The sequence below is a fragment of the Pristiophorus japonicus genome, chromosome 19 (genome assembly GCF_044704955.1).
Source record: "Pristiophorus japonicus isolate sPriJap1 chromosome 19, sPriJap1.hap1, whole genome shotgun sequence".
NCBI classification, from domain to species: domain Eukaryota; kingdom Metazoa; phylum Chordata; class Chondrichthyes; family Pristiophoridae; genus Pristiophorus; species Pristiophorus japonicus.
This window is the reverse complement of record NC_091995.1, coordinates 81,436,514-81,451,216: the sequence shown is the minus strand read 5'-3', so window position 1 is coordinate 81,451,216 and position 14,703 is coordinate 81,436,514. Positions and strand designations below refer to the sequence as shown.

The 14,703-nt window shown below is 42.9% G+C and overlaps 1 protein-coding gene across 2 annotated transcripts in view; it reads right to left on the bottom strand.

Annotated features, from left to right (window-relative positions):
- The window catches only part of LOC139229993 (SUMO-conjugating enzyme UBC9), a 52,270-nt gene that overhangs the window by 15,417 nt on the left and 22,150 nt on the right, over positions 1-14,703 (bottom strand). Inside the window, exons 2-4 of one of the 2 annotated variants that reach the window (XM_070861700.1) lie at positions 12,664-12,715; positions 6,454-6,538; positions 3,448-3,531 (exon numbers count right to left, since the gene is read on the bottom strand). In XM_070861700.1, the coding sequence (XP_070717801.1) occupies positions 3,448-3,531; positions 6,454-6,519 (150 nt within the window). In that variant the 5' untranslated portion in view covers positions 6,520-6,538; positions 12,664-12,715. The remainder of the gene's footprint in view (positions 1-3,447; positions 3,532-6,453; positions 6,539-12,663; positions 12,716-14,703) is intronic. The other variant, XM_070861701.1, reaches the window with a different exon arrangement.

Here is a 14,703-nt window from a genome sequence, read left to right as displayed (position 1 = left end):
GGATAGGACAGACCTATTTCCCACAGCAGAGCAGTCAAGAACTAGGGGGCATAGATTTAAAGTAATTGGTAGGAAGTTGAGAGAGGATTTGAGGGGACATTTCTTCACCCACCATGGGATCTGGAATAAATAGCTACCATCAGCAATGGTGACCATAAAACTCGTGATATTCACTGATGTCCGACTGAGGGAAGGAAATCTGCCGTCCTTACCCGGTATGGCCTAAATGCGACTCCCGACCCACAGCAATGTGGTTGACTCTTAACTGCCCTCTGAAATGGCCCAGCGAGACACTCAGTTGTATTCAAGATGGTGGCTCACCACCACAGACGGTAATTAGGGAATAGACAGTGCTCCCTCTTCAAGGGGAAATAGGTCCTTCCTATACACTCTATCCAGGTCCCTCAATTTTATACGTCTCTAAGGTCTCCCCTCAGCCTCCTCTGTTCCAATGAAAACAACCCCAGTCTATCCAACCTTTCCTCACAGCTAAATTTCTCCAGTCCTGGAAACATCCTCATAACTCTCCTCTGTACCCTCTCCAGTGCAGTCACACCTTTCCTATAATGTGGTGAGCCAGTTGGGTTTTTTAGCGACAATCCGACAGCTTCATGGACACTTTACTGCTGCTGGCTTTTTATTTTTAGGAGTTATTTATTAAAACTGCCATCATGGGATTTGAACTCGTGCTCTGGATTATTAGTCCTGACTTCTGGATTACTAATCCAGTTACATACCAGTACACTACCCTGCCCTACCAGTATGCCTGCACTGTTGTAAATTATACAGCTAAAATTAAATGAGGACAGTTTTATTGACTAGATGTCACAACTAACTGTGGAACCCTGCCATCAAATGAATCGATTTTCAATAAAGCAAAGCTCATCTCGGTTCCTTTACGTTACTGGGACTATACAACAGCACAATGTTACAACATCATTTAGGCTACTAATAATGGTGACAAAATTTAAAATAAAAAATTGGATTAATTTAATTTCACATTTAATTTAAACACTGGACAGACCTAAGCCATTGATTTCGGCCCCTGCCACAAACTCAGCTCCCTCGCCACCAATTCCAACCCCCCATATGCCATTGTCCCAGGCTGAACGAGACTCTTCGCAATCTCTGCGTCCTATGTGACCCCGAGCTGACCTTCCAACACCATATCCTTGCCATCTCCGCCCCTGCCTCAGCACACCTGCTGCTGAAACCCTCATCCATGCCTTTGTGGCCTCGAGATGAAAATTCCAACGCTTTCATGGCCAGCCTCATCTGCCACCCTTCAAACCATGAGTTCATCCAAAAACTATGCTGCCGGTATCCTAACTTGTTCAAAGACCTGCTCACCCATTAACCCTGTGCTTGCTGATCTACATTACCTTCCAATCCACTAAACCCTCAAAAATTAAAAATTCCCATCATGGTGTATTAATCCCACCATTGCTCTCCCCATCTCTAACTCCCTCCAGCCCTACAAAAACTCTGCATTCATCCAACTCTGGCCTGTTACTCATCTCTCGTGCCATGTGTCCCAACATTTACGGCCTTGCCTTCGGCTGCCTCGACCTCCAAGCTCTGAAATTGCCTCCCACCTCTCTCTCTCCTCCTATAAGATCCTCCTTAGATCCCACTCTGACCAAGTCGTCAGGTCACCCCTCCTAATATTTCTTTCTTTGCATCGATGTCAATTTTTATCCAGTAACGCTTCTGTGAAGCGCCTTAGTTCATCTTCCTACATTGAAGGCCCCATATAAATGCAAATTGTTGTTGTTAAGGTAACATACAAATAAATTAAGTACCAGCAAGAAATGTGCAGTGTCATTTCACACAAGTCAGAATCACTTGAAACCACAACATGTCTGGAACACACAACTTAACCACCTTTATCACAGAAACACTCATGTTGGGGCTCCAGCTGGACAGCATTTTCAGACTCTGAAAAATATTGAAATAATCACTAGCAGAGGGGCGTAGCTCAGGGCGAGTGTAGTCCTTGGTTGCCGCTGCTTGGCTGAAGCCCTGCACTTCGGCAGTGTGGGAGGAAGTCACAAGGTGTCCACCCACTCCTTGCTATCAAAACTAAAGTATGCCTTAGTGGGGGAAAAGCACTAGTGACTGGAATCAGCATTCAAGAGAGATGTTCGAGAAGGGAGAATAAAAAGACCAAAAAGGGTTCAAAATAAACTACTGGGGTAACCTATTAAACTGCAACAAATACCAGCTGCCCTAAATATGGTAACTCAAACAATACAAAGGATTTGGATCGAATGACACATTCAAGGTAACCAGCAAAAGAACCAGAGGCGGGATGAGGAGAATTCTCTTTTTTTAAAAACACAGCGAGTTATGATGATCTGGAATGCAATGCCTGAAACGGTGGAAGTAGATTCAATATTAACTTTCAATGGGGAATTGAATAAATACTTGGAGGGAAAATTTGCAGGGCTATGGGGAAAGGGCTGGAGACTAGGACTAATTGGATCGCTCTTTCAAAGAGCCAACACACGATGGGCCGAATGGCCTCCTTCTGTGCTGCATTATTCTATGATTCGAAGAAAGCAATCCTAATAACAAAAAAAAAATGATCGGTGCATTCTTGACGTTAAGCTTTAAAGCATGAAGATTTCCCTTTCTACTGAATGCAACGACAAAGGAAGCTACTTTAGATCTAGCCAAGCTCAACTTAACAAACGGTAGACACAACAGACTCTGAACTACACCAGGCTAATGACAAATTTTCCCTGTAAGCTGCGTGGTCTGTTTCTTTTAATACACAGTCCCATTAAAGTGCAGTGTTTACTTTGGCTGTGTTCCTGTGCAGGACTTCCAGAATACTGCGCGGTGCACACACCTCAACAGGAACACAGCCAATGACTACCTCAAAGGACTTCTATTTAATGTTGCACCTCATAAATGGACAAATTACTTTGATGTGCAATATCCTATGTGGACAACTGCAGCATCTACTTTCCGCATAGCAAGATCCCACAAACACCACCGAGATGAATGGTCAAGTTAACTTTATTTGTTGGTGTTGCTCAAGTGAGCAATGTTGGTCAGGACATCAAGAAAACTCCGAGATATCATCACCAGCATCGATCGGAACTACCAGAATATCTTGTCTGAAGGAGGGCACCTCCTCCACAATGCACCAGAGATAGTTCCATTTTTCCCCCCACCCTATTGAGCACAGTGATTTCGCCAAAGCAACACTGCAAGACTGAAGAAGCACTAACATTTTAAATAAATGTATATAGTAGGATAATCAATAATTTTGCTTGGGCTTGTAAATGAGATTTAAGGCAGTGGCAGAGGTTTTAAATAAATATTTTTTTTTAAAAAGCTCTTTCCTCCCCCTAGTGTCACACGTGTCTTCTGTTTCAAACCTTCCCATAAAGAGGATTGCAGGAAGGGTCTCATAAATCATGTACACATTATACTTACCGCCTTTTTGCCCGGAATAGCACATTCCCAGTTCATTAAGTTTAGAGTACCATCTGGATTCTTAGTGGGTACTGCAACAAAGCCCTGCCAATAAAACAGAGCACACAGAGTTGGAGCGGAAAGATTGTATTTCGTATAAAAGTCAGGCCTTCAGACATGTGGGTACCCAGACAGGAATATACCATTAGAACTTCTGGCGAAAGGTCATCGACCTGAAATGTTAACTGTTTTTCTTTCTCTACAGATGCTGCCTGACATGCTGAGTATTTCCAGCATTTTTCTGTTTATATTTCTGATTTCCCACATCCGTATTTAACTTTTGTGTTGCTGTAGAAGTATAACTTTATATGTCGTCACCGAAAAGCAAGATTATCGGGTGCGAAGTGCATTGGATTTTACATTAAAGGGAATTGATTTAGTTTTATATTTAACCACTTGGTGAGGGACTCTCATTAAATTACAAGAAACCTGCCATGAAGATTCCATTTGTTGGCTGTTCCCATTGATAAAAGGGCATACAAGCTAAAAGTAAAAAAAGTGAACAATCTGGAAACAAGAGTTTCCTGTTCTAGTTCCCGATCCAGTCATTTTTCATTTCATGCAGATCCATTTTCTACTGCGCACTAATAGAAGTAAACTTGTTGACAGCACACAACATACTGGTCTGCAGGGCCAGATTTCTTTCTTCCTTTCACTGCTCTGCCCAAGGCCAGGATTTGTGCAGTATTCTACTGACTAGGAGATATATTTAAATGGAGTTTAAAGAAAGAAAAACTTGCATTTACACAACCACCGTCCAAAGCGCTTTACAGCCAATGAAGTTCTTTTTGAAGTGTAGTCACTGCTGTAATGTAGGAAACGCGGCAGCCAATTTGCACACAGCAAGATCCCATAAACAGCAATGCGATAATGGCCAAATAATCTGTTTTGGTGATGTTGATTGACAGATAAATATTGGTCAGGACTCCAGTGAGCTTCTTCGAAATAGTGGCGTGGGATCCGTTACGTCCACCCGAGAGCAGTCTCATCCGAAAGACAGCACATCAGACAGTACTGAGGGAGCGCTGCAGTGTCGCTGGAATATCAGTCTAGATTTTTGTGCCCAAGTGTCTGGAGTGGGAATTGAACCCTCAACCTTCGGACTCAGAGGCAAGAGTGCTCCCCATTGAGCCAAGGCTGACACACCAATTTTTATTTTCTGATCTGCACAGAAATACATTCAATACAATTTGAAGAAATGCACTTCCAACAAAATACTCCAAATTCCTGCCCCTGCAGAGCAACAATGCCAATGCTTATATGTCAAGGCAACTCATCAATACTTGAGTGGCATAGCTAGTGGTTAATAAAGTGCTCGCAAGTTGCCTATATAATAGTGAATGCACTTCAAGATATATTCCATTGGTTGTAAAGCTCTTTTGCATGTCCTGACTGCATGAAAGTTGCTATGATATAAATGCAGCATCTTTTTTGACCTTTTTCATTTCAAGGACTTGGATTCCAATCCTGTCTCTGCTGGCTGCAAGGTTCTTGTGTGGAATGCCTCTCAACAATCTGAGCCTAACCCCCTGAGTGTACATGAGCCCACAGCACAAGACATGCCCCACCACTTGTCCTTCATTACATTAAATATTCAATTCTACAACAAGGTCAACCAATGGAATGCAAAATAATTTCCATTTAACTCAACGCAGGTGCCTTCTGAAGCTCTGAAAATGCTCAGTTTTTTTTTTTCTTTCTGGTACAATATACAAGATAAAACGCAAAATAGCTTATCCCCAGATTAAATCAGTATTTTTAGCTGCAAAGGACCAGCAGGGAGGTGATTACTTTGATCCCTGTACTGGTCGTACAGCCGTTTTCCCAATGCAGAAACTAATCAAACACAAACAGTAATAACTGAATAAAAATCAAGGGAATTGTTGGAGTGTGAGAAAAGAGGCAAGAACTAGTCACACTGCCCCCAGCCCCTGGCTGGAGAGTCAAGAACGAAGGGGCACAGACTCCGGGTAAGAGATCGGCCATTTAGGACCGAGTTGAGGAGGAATTTCTTCACTCAGAAGGTTGTGAATCTTTGGAATTCTCTCCCCCAGAGGGCTGTGACCAGTCGTTGATTATATTCAAGGCAGAGATAGATTTTTCGACTCTAGGGGAATCAAGGGATATGGGGATCAGGTGGGAAAGTGGAGTCGAAGTCAAAGATCACCCACGATCTTATTGAATGGCGGAGCAGGCTCGAGGGGCCATATAACCCACTCCTCCTCCTAATTCTTATATGCGTATCCTATAACAAATTTCCTCACTTAGCTGAAATAGAAATCTTCTTCATTTATTATATCAATGCTGCTGCAATTATCAAGCAGAGAAGCTTTTATGAAGTAACAGCCTCCTTTTAGCTCTACTAGTCTATGATTTTATAGTCGCATTCAAAAAGCGAATTGGATAAATACTTGGAGAAGAAAAAATTGTAGTGATATGGGGAAAGAGCGGGGGAGTGGGACGAACGGGATTGCTCTTCGAAAGAGCCGGCGCAGACTCGATTGGCGGAATGGCCTCCTTATGTGCTGTATTGTTCTATGATTCTAATTGTCAGCTAGATTTGCGGTTTCTATACAATCTGTGCCATGGTGTCAACACTCAAACAGTCCAAGCAAAACATTGGTAAAGAACAAAAGTCAAGTCTGGGATCAAGACTCAATCCTCTAAACATAGAAAATAGGTGGAGTAGGCCATTCGGCCCTTCGAGCCTGCACCACCATTCAATATGATCTTGGCTGATCATTCACCTCAGTACCCCTTTCCTGTTTTCTCTCCATACCCCTTGATCCTTTCAGCCGTAAGGGTCACATCTAACTCCCTTTTAAATATATCTAACGAACTAGCCTCAACAACTCTCTGCGGTAAAGGATTCCAGTATTCCGCCTCTCGATTCAACAGGCTTCCTAGCCCTAGTTCCCAAACATTCTCAAAGGAGTGACCAGTGTAGTTGGCAAAAAGTATACTTACAAAAGGATGATCCTTTCTCCAGGCTTTTCTTTCTTGTGCAAGTCGACTCAAAGCAATTCCGGACATTGTTTTACTTCAACAGTCCCTGCAGAATAAATAAGCAATCAGCCAAGGTTTTCATGAATATTGACCAGATTTTTAGCCCTGTCCGGTGCGGTCACTGGGATTTCAGTAAAGCACATATGATGGGTGGGTGAAATTTTTTTAAGTACCCGTACTGAAGGAGTATTTCGGGGAGGGGGGGGGGGAACAATTACATATTTTGTTCTTCCAAACTTGTCTGTGTCTTTAAGCAGTAGGACAGTAGTTATGGGTCCAGCATTGATACTGGGAAGGAGTGGTTGGAACACCTGAGGCAACACGTTCAAAGAAACACAATGGCACAACCTTAAAATGCCTTTGATTGAATGTAACTTTATACGCAAATAAACCTGCTTCCGTTCCCCCAATAGAAAAAAACCCCAATGAAAACATGCGAGAAAAAGGAGACAGTGAACAACAAGCTGAAGCAGCACAAGTAGAAGTGAAAGAATGAGAAAGGAGGATACATAGAACTCCAAATGTCAGATAGGGTACTGGGAGGGAGAAGCAGCTGTGAAAACTCCCTCCAAAGCATCGTGGAGAAATATCCTTTGGCTGAGCACTCTCATGTCACAAGAGCACACAGTCAGTGTCACCTCAAGTCAGTCTCAAGAGAGGCTTGACATTTTCCACAGCTGAAAAAGCAAAAAGCCACCAGAGATTTCTAAAAAAGGAGAAACAAACTGATCAGCAAAACTTGAGATTTAAAATCTAGCACTTGCTCTTTGTGATAGTATGCAATGTCTTTTTGTTCCAAGTTTCAGTGGTCTCTCTGGGCCATACCGCTCAACAACTTGCATTTATATAGCACCTTTTACATAAAACATCCCAAGCCACTTCACAAGAGCAAACAAAATTTGACACCGAGCCACATAAGGAGATATTAGGGTGGATGACCAAAAGCTTGGTAAGAGAAGTAGGTTTTAAGGAGCATCTTAAAAGGAGGCAAGAGAGCTAGAGTGCAATGTCCCAATTTTTTTTTTCCCGTGTGGTCCCTTTAAATTTGTGGCGCAGCATTTTCCAGCAGCAGCGGCTTGTGAGCAGCCTGCGTGGGAACCCCAGGTTGTTACGTGGACCACACATACCTTAGGGGGAACATTGGGTTTAAGCAGGGAATTGCAGAGCTTAGGGCCGAGGGTAGCTGAAGGCACGGCTGCCAATGCGAGGATGCGCAAGAGGCCAAAATCAGAGGAGCAGAGAGAGCTTGGAGGGTTGTAAGGCTGGAGGAGGTTAAAGAGATAGGGAAGGGCGAGACCATGGAGGGATCTGAAAACAAGGACGAGAACTTTTACAAAAAACGAGGTATTGGCGGACCGAGAGCAATGGCTGATCTGCTCCAAGGCCTCCACTAAAGCTGGCAAGTCTAAGGTGTGCCCAAAGTCGTCTACAGCATCTCTGTCCTAGCTTATGAGAGTTCTAAAATCAGAACCAGAGCTCTGGGGAGAGGGGGAAAAAAGGGCACAGAAAGATTGTAAATGGTATGAGGAGAGATTGAAAAGTCAAACCTGCATTGCACCCATTCACAATTTAGGAACATTAGAATCCAGCTACAACAGCTCGAGAGGAAAGTATTTCAATAGACAACGATCAGCAAAACTGGAGCTTTAGTTATGGAATTCGGTATCGATTTAACGATGGTCTTATTCTAACTGAGCCATTAACACGGACACAAAAAATAAGTTATGAAAACTGAGAATATTTTTCTACTTAAATTACAATTTATTGGTAGAGTAATGCATATAGGTAGCGAACCTCAATAAATTCACTATGCCTTAACAGCAGTTCTATGAAATGTTTTAGCCCCTTTCACTGAAGTAGCCATAGATCTTTACAAAGTTGCTGCATTACAAATGGACCCTGCCCTACAAATCAAACATTAGCAAACGAGCAGTTGTACCCATGGCACCAGTTCCGAAAGCCCCATTAACCATCACGCAACAAGGAGTCGTCTTGCTGCTGAAATACAACAGGAGCAGAGCTATGCCCAAATGTGCACCAACAATCTGCCCTTTACAGTTAGATTTCTGTGTGGTCTCAGAACAGCAGCCCCCAAATGGAGCTTCACAACTTCTGAACAGGAGGCGGCCATTCAGCCCCTCAAGCTGGTTCCGCCATTCAATTAGATCATGACTGATCTGCAACTTAACTCCATCTACCTCCCTTTATGTGCTGCTCTAGCAGTTATACTTGGCACTACGAACCCTGAAAAATAAATTTATTAAGAGGCAAGTGACCCGATAGCACCTCATGGCATCCAGATGCCTTCAAGTCAACTTTGTATCTAACCATGCTGTCCACAACAAGCAATTCATACACTTGCCACTGATGACACTCCTTTAATATAATCCCACTTATGGGAAACACTTTCAACCAACTGAAGTTCTCAACATTAGTGAGGCTCAACAGAACATTCCTGATACGAACATCCCTCACTTGGATAACAGAATTTACAATATAAACCGCATAGTCATGAAAACTCTCAAAAATCATAATACACAATAGTGTTAGTGTCAACTCTCAAAAGTGGGGGGGGGGGGGGGGAAGGATTAACTTACATTTATAGATAACCATGGTGTCTTGGTGTTCTCTTAGGGATTTATGAGAAAATAAATTCCCAGTGCTTTTCTTGAAATTGGCCAAAGGTTTCCTCCAACTCCTGGAGTTAGCATGACCAGTAACTGATCTGACTAGTGCTGAAGATTGCACCAATTAATGGGTAGGCCAAGCAGGATTGGGTCTGATGGTCCTTTCATATATGATAATAAATGTGTCAGCCGTGGCTCAGTGGGTAGCACTCTCGCCTTGGAGTCAGAAGGATGGGACGAACACAAAAAATTTCTAGGCTGACACTCCAGTGCAGTGGAGGGAGAGCTGCACTGTCGGAGGTGCCGTCTTTCGCATGAGATGTTAAATGTCTGCTCTCTCAAGTGGCCGTAAAAGATCCCATGGTATTATTTCAAAGAAGAACAGATGCCCTGGCCAATATTTATCCCTCAATCGACATAATTGTCTGGTCACTATCACATTGCTATTTGTGGGAACTTGCTTGTGCACAAATTGGCTGCCGCGTTTCCTACAGTATGAGTGACTGCACTCCAAAAGTACTTCATTGGCTGTAAAGCACTGTAGAGACATCTTGTGGTCATGAAAGGCGCTATATAAATGCAAGTCTTTCTTTCAATTATGTATGTTCATCAGATCAAATACAAGTACATGATTAACTGGCGAAAACACCAGTAGCTTTGTCACTTCTTTCTTATGACTTTCCACATATAGTACAAAATCCTTCTATAATGGTGCACAAGCCGATCACTCACTGGTGCAGGAATGACCAGTTCAAACAGCTGATCAGACTACCGTTACATAACGCAATGACCAGATCAGCTCAGGATCACCGATCCTGCCACTTTAAAATAAAACCTTCACAAGTATCAGTATCAGGAAAACAGCAGATCCTCTGATCTCCATCCCGTGAGTCTATACAGGCATCAAAACTAGAGGTGCAACACTTTGGTATTCTTCTCCACCCCAAACTGAGGCTCCTTCTTCACATCCGATCCGACATCAAAAATGCTTCCTTCCACCACCACCTTCCACCACCACCTTCCACCACCACCCTCCCCCCCCCACCGCCCCCCCTCCCCCCCCAACCTCTAACCCAATCTCGCTCCCCACTGATGTCAAAACCCGAATCCTTACTTATTGCCTGGAGGCTCAACTTCTCCAATGACCGTCCCGATGGCCTCCCCACCTTCACCCTCTACATCCTGTGCAGAATGGCACAGCACATGTTGCTCCTGCACTCTCATCCCCCTAGCGTGCCAAATTCCACTTGCTCCCGGGGCCCTAGAAAATCAATTCTAGAATTTCCAAGCTCGCAAATCCCTCATTTTGTCCCATCCTATCTCTGCAATTTCCTTCAGCCACACATCCCCTCTACCAGAAAGAGCGTCGTTCCCCATTCCATTGCAAGTCATTCTTTCTGCCACCATGTCTGTCCATTCTAAATCCGTACACAATTCTCCTACTTTGCCACCTTTTCCCTAGTAGGCGAAGTATACCACCCACTTTTAAAGAAAATGTTTGTGATGGTTGTAAGCGACTGAAGGCTCAATTGGTAAGCAGCGGTCACAGCAGATTTATGTTTTTGATGTCTCAATGGCCTATCCACGGTTAGCAACTCCAGAGACACACTACAATTATATAACAATACATTCTTAGACAAAACTGAATAGATAGCGTCAATGTACAAATAGCTAAACACCACTTGGTATTGGAGCTCTACCAAGTTTAGATACATCAAGCCTAAACCCAATGTAGCTTCCATGTCTATTTATAATTTGAGGGGACACCTTAATGCTCCTGCATCAACAAGCATTGCAAGATGAAAAAATACACTAAAATGAACTGTAGCCAGTTATATTTTAAGGATTGACAAATGAAAGAAACTTAATCCCCAGAAAGGGGCTATAGGAACTACAAGTACCAATTAATATGCAATTGTTTGAAGCTGAAAGGACAGGTAGATGAGCCTACACGCAAGTATTTGTCGGTACCACACATGGGTAACCACCAGGAATTCTACAATTCTTCGCTCAATGGAGAGTCACCAGGCCCCACTCCCACATACTGTGCAACAGAAATTGGTAACCAGCGGTGCAGTGAACTGTGGGAGAAAACCACTTCTTCCGTTCTGGGACCCTAGCAATGTTCCCTTTAAGCTGCATGGCCACGCAGTGCTCTGAAAGCTTCCACGCAGCCGGCTTTTAAAAGCAGCATTTTGAAAAGGCCGCCTGGCCCCTTAAAAAGGGGCCGCAGACCCCCAAAAATTTAACAGGAACATTGGAACCCAGGTTACCCTTTATTCTGAGGCAATGGCAAAGCAGGAGGAAATGAACCAAGTTGCTATGTACTGGTGCTGCAACAAAACTCAGGAGTTTCATACGTTTTGGTTGCTCATCTAACCATTTCGAAGCTACAATTCTCACCAACAGAAAATGACTGTGGAACTGGCAAAACCAGCACATCACATGCTCCTAGTATTTCAGAAGGGTGCTGAAACAGGCTTAGGACCGCCGCTAGGCAATGCTCCCGTTAATTGTATTTTGGGTGCGCGGCCAATCCAAAATTCATGCTTGGTTTGTCCCATTGAAAAGCCAGCAAGCCAGTTGTGCGGTGTCCCTGCAGTTTAAGGGAACATTGCTGACAGTACTCCTCAAAACATGAAGACCAACAGGACGACGGCAGGTTAGGTGCAGGAACTCGCGCCCAAAAATTTGTACACATTGTGCCTAAAAAAGGTGAAACGCATACCAATTCCAACCCTGTGTTCTCAAATATCTTTCGCTGAATGCGGCCCACACCAAGTGCCAGGATGACAAATGAAATGTGGAGTTCGACACCCTTGGTTTGGAAGGTTGAGAGGTGATCCAAGTGAGGTCTTTAAAAAATGATTAAGAGATTCGATAGAGTAGATACAGACAAACTATTTCCTCTGGTGGGGAAATACAGAACAGGAGGGCACAATCTTCAAATTAGTGCTAGAATATTTCAGAGTGGAATTCGGAAGCAATTTTTCCACATAAAAGTCAGTAGAAACCTGGAACTCTCTCCCAAAAGTCTATGGATGCTGGGTCAATTGACATTTCAGACAGAATTTGATACATTTTTGTTAGGCAAGTGTATTAAGGTGGGTAAAGAGAAATAACGTTCAGATCGGTCATGATGTGCAACAGGCTCGAGGGGCTGAACGGCCTACTGTTCCGGAGTGGTATAGCCAGTAGACCTCAAAACTGAGTGAAAAAAGTACAGGAACCGAATGCAACAGCTTTATGTCATCTACAACCCAAGATTTTCCACCAATGCCTTTGTTTTACAGTATAAATGTACAAGTCAGCATTTGGTAGCTTATTTTCAAAAAATAACTCATTTGTTTAGTAAAGTAGAGATGGAAGCAAAACTGAAAATGATGGAAATATGCAGCAAGTCAATCAGCATCTGAAAGAAAGGACAGGCTAATATTCTGGATAGAGCCACATGATCAGTCTTAAAGGGTCTACACCCAAAATGCTAACTCATATTTTACAAGTAATGAATCATTTGATAGAGAAATGTCAATAAGTTACGTACCTTCAAGTTGGACGTGGGCACTTTGAGTCGTCTGGTCACCACACGCTCAGTCCTGTGCATGCAAATCAAAAGAAAGGCGAAAAGAGGAATGTGAAAATGGGACATTGCTTTTGTCATCGTAAATGTAACTTCTCTGACTGACAAATGTGTAAAATACAGGTGTCCAAACTGTGGCCCTGAGCCTAGACAATCTCACCCTCGAAGCCCAGGCAATTCAGTATTATTTATTTGCACTAAGAAAGTGAGGAGGGTGGTTAGAAGAAACGTCTTTACAGAGTAAGCATAGAATGCTTTGCCATAGGGAGTGGTTCAGGCAGAGATCATTGAATCTCGAGGGAAGAGCAGACACGTAGCACAGTCAGTTCATATCCAGGCAACAAACTACTAGGAGTCCTTTCTCCCAAACTATCGATAACTTTGCAGCCAATTGCTAAATCAATAAAATGGTTACCTACACAGCTCTAAGCTCACAGGATAGTCATCGTCAATACTCCTTCCTTTCTTATCACACCCACCATTCAAGCTAAGATCACTTATACAACTTTCCCTTAAACACCATCCACACATTTTTTTTTAAAATCTAGGGAAGTGATAGCAGAGGCATTACTACACATATTTAATAATTCGGTACATAAGGTTTAGTGCCAGAGGACTGGCGGATAGCTAACGCAATACCTATATTTAAGAAGGGAGATAGAACATGTCCAGGGAACTATAGACCAGTCGACTTAACATCGATGGTAGGAAAAATAATGGAATCCCTACTAAAAGGACAAATAGAACATCTAGAAGCCAAAAATATAATGAATAGTCAGCATGGATTTCAAAAAGGAAAGTCTTGCTTGACGAACCTCAAATTTTTTTTAAAGAGGTAACAGAGAGAGTAGACATGGGTAATGCAGTAGATGTAATGTATCTAGATTTTCAAAAGGCCTTCGATAAGGTACCACATAATAGACTAATGAATAAGGCCAGAGAATGCAGTGTCAGGGGATTGGATAGCTAGCTGGCTTCAAGACAGAAATCAGAGAAAGGTAGCTATTCACAGTGGCAGAAGGTGGATGGATAATGGTGTTCCACAAGGATCAGTACTGAGACCACTGTTGTGCACAATTGAGACTTTGCAATCAAAAACACATTTTCTAAATTTGCAGATGACACCCAAATTTGGTGTGGGGGGGGAAAAAGAGGGGGAAAGAGATACAAGCAACTCTCGATTATCTGTACACAGATCCAACGGGAAACCGCTATAATGGGATTTAAAATTCTGTTGCTAACAAGTGAAAAGAGAGCCCCGAATAATTTGGAAAAACCGCCTTCCAAACACTGTGCTCATTTGTGTTTGCTCTCTCTCTCTCTCTCACTGTAAAAATCACCCTCCTCTGCCCTTGCTTTGCTGGTGTGCGTGCGCGTGCTGCTGCAGCCGCTGTCTCTCACGGCCGCCGCTGACGTTGGGAACGGGGGCAGTGCCGGCACTGGGTTCCAGGCACAGAACCTGTACATGCATGCTGGTAATGTCCATCTTTTGTTACTGTTTGTATTGATTCATTAAAGTTTTAACTTATAAATGTGAAATATAAACGGAAAAATTGTTTACCCGGAATAGCCCAATCCCCGAATAATCAAGAGTTGCCTGTAGTTAATATTGAGGAGAACTGCAACAAATTACAGGAGGACATAAATAAACTTGCAAATGGGTATATCATTGGCAAATTCATTTCAACGCAGATAAAGGTATTACATTTTGGTAGGAAGAATTACTTATTACTTGGAGGGTGGGGTAAAGGAGCAAAGGAATCTTGGAGTACGAATACACATATTGCTAAAAGCTGTGACACAGGTTAACAAGGCCATTAAAAAAAGCAAACCAAGCACTTGGGTTTATTTCTAAAGGGATAGAATTGAAAAGTGAAGTTATGCTAAACTTGTATCGAATCTTGGTTAGACCACACTTGAAGTACTGCATACAGTTCTGGCCACTATATTCTAAAAAAGATAGAGGCACTGGAGAGGGTACATGATTTACATGGACGATACCAG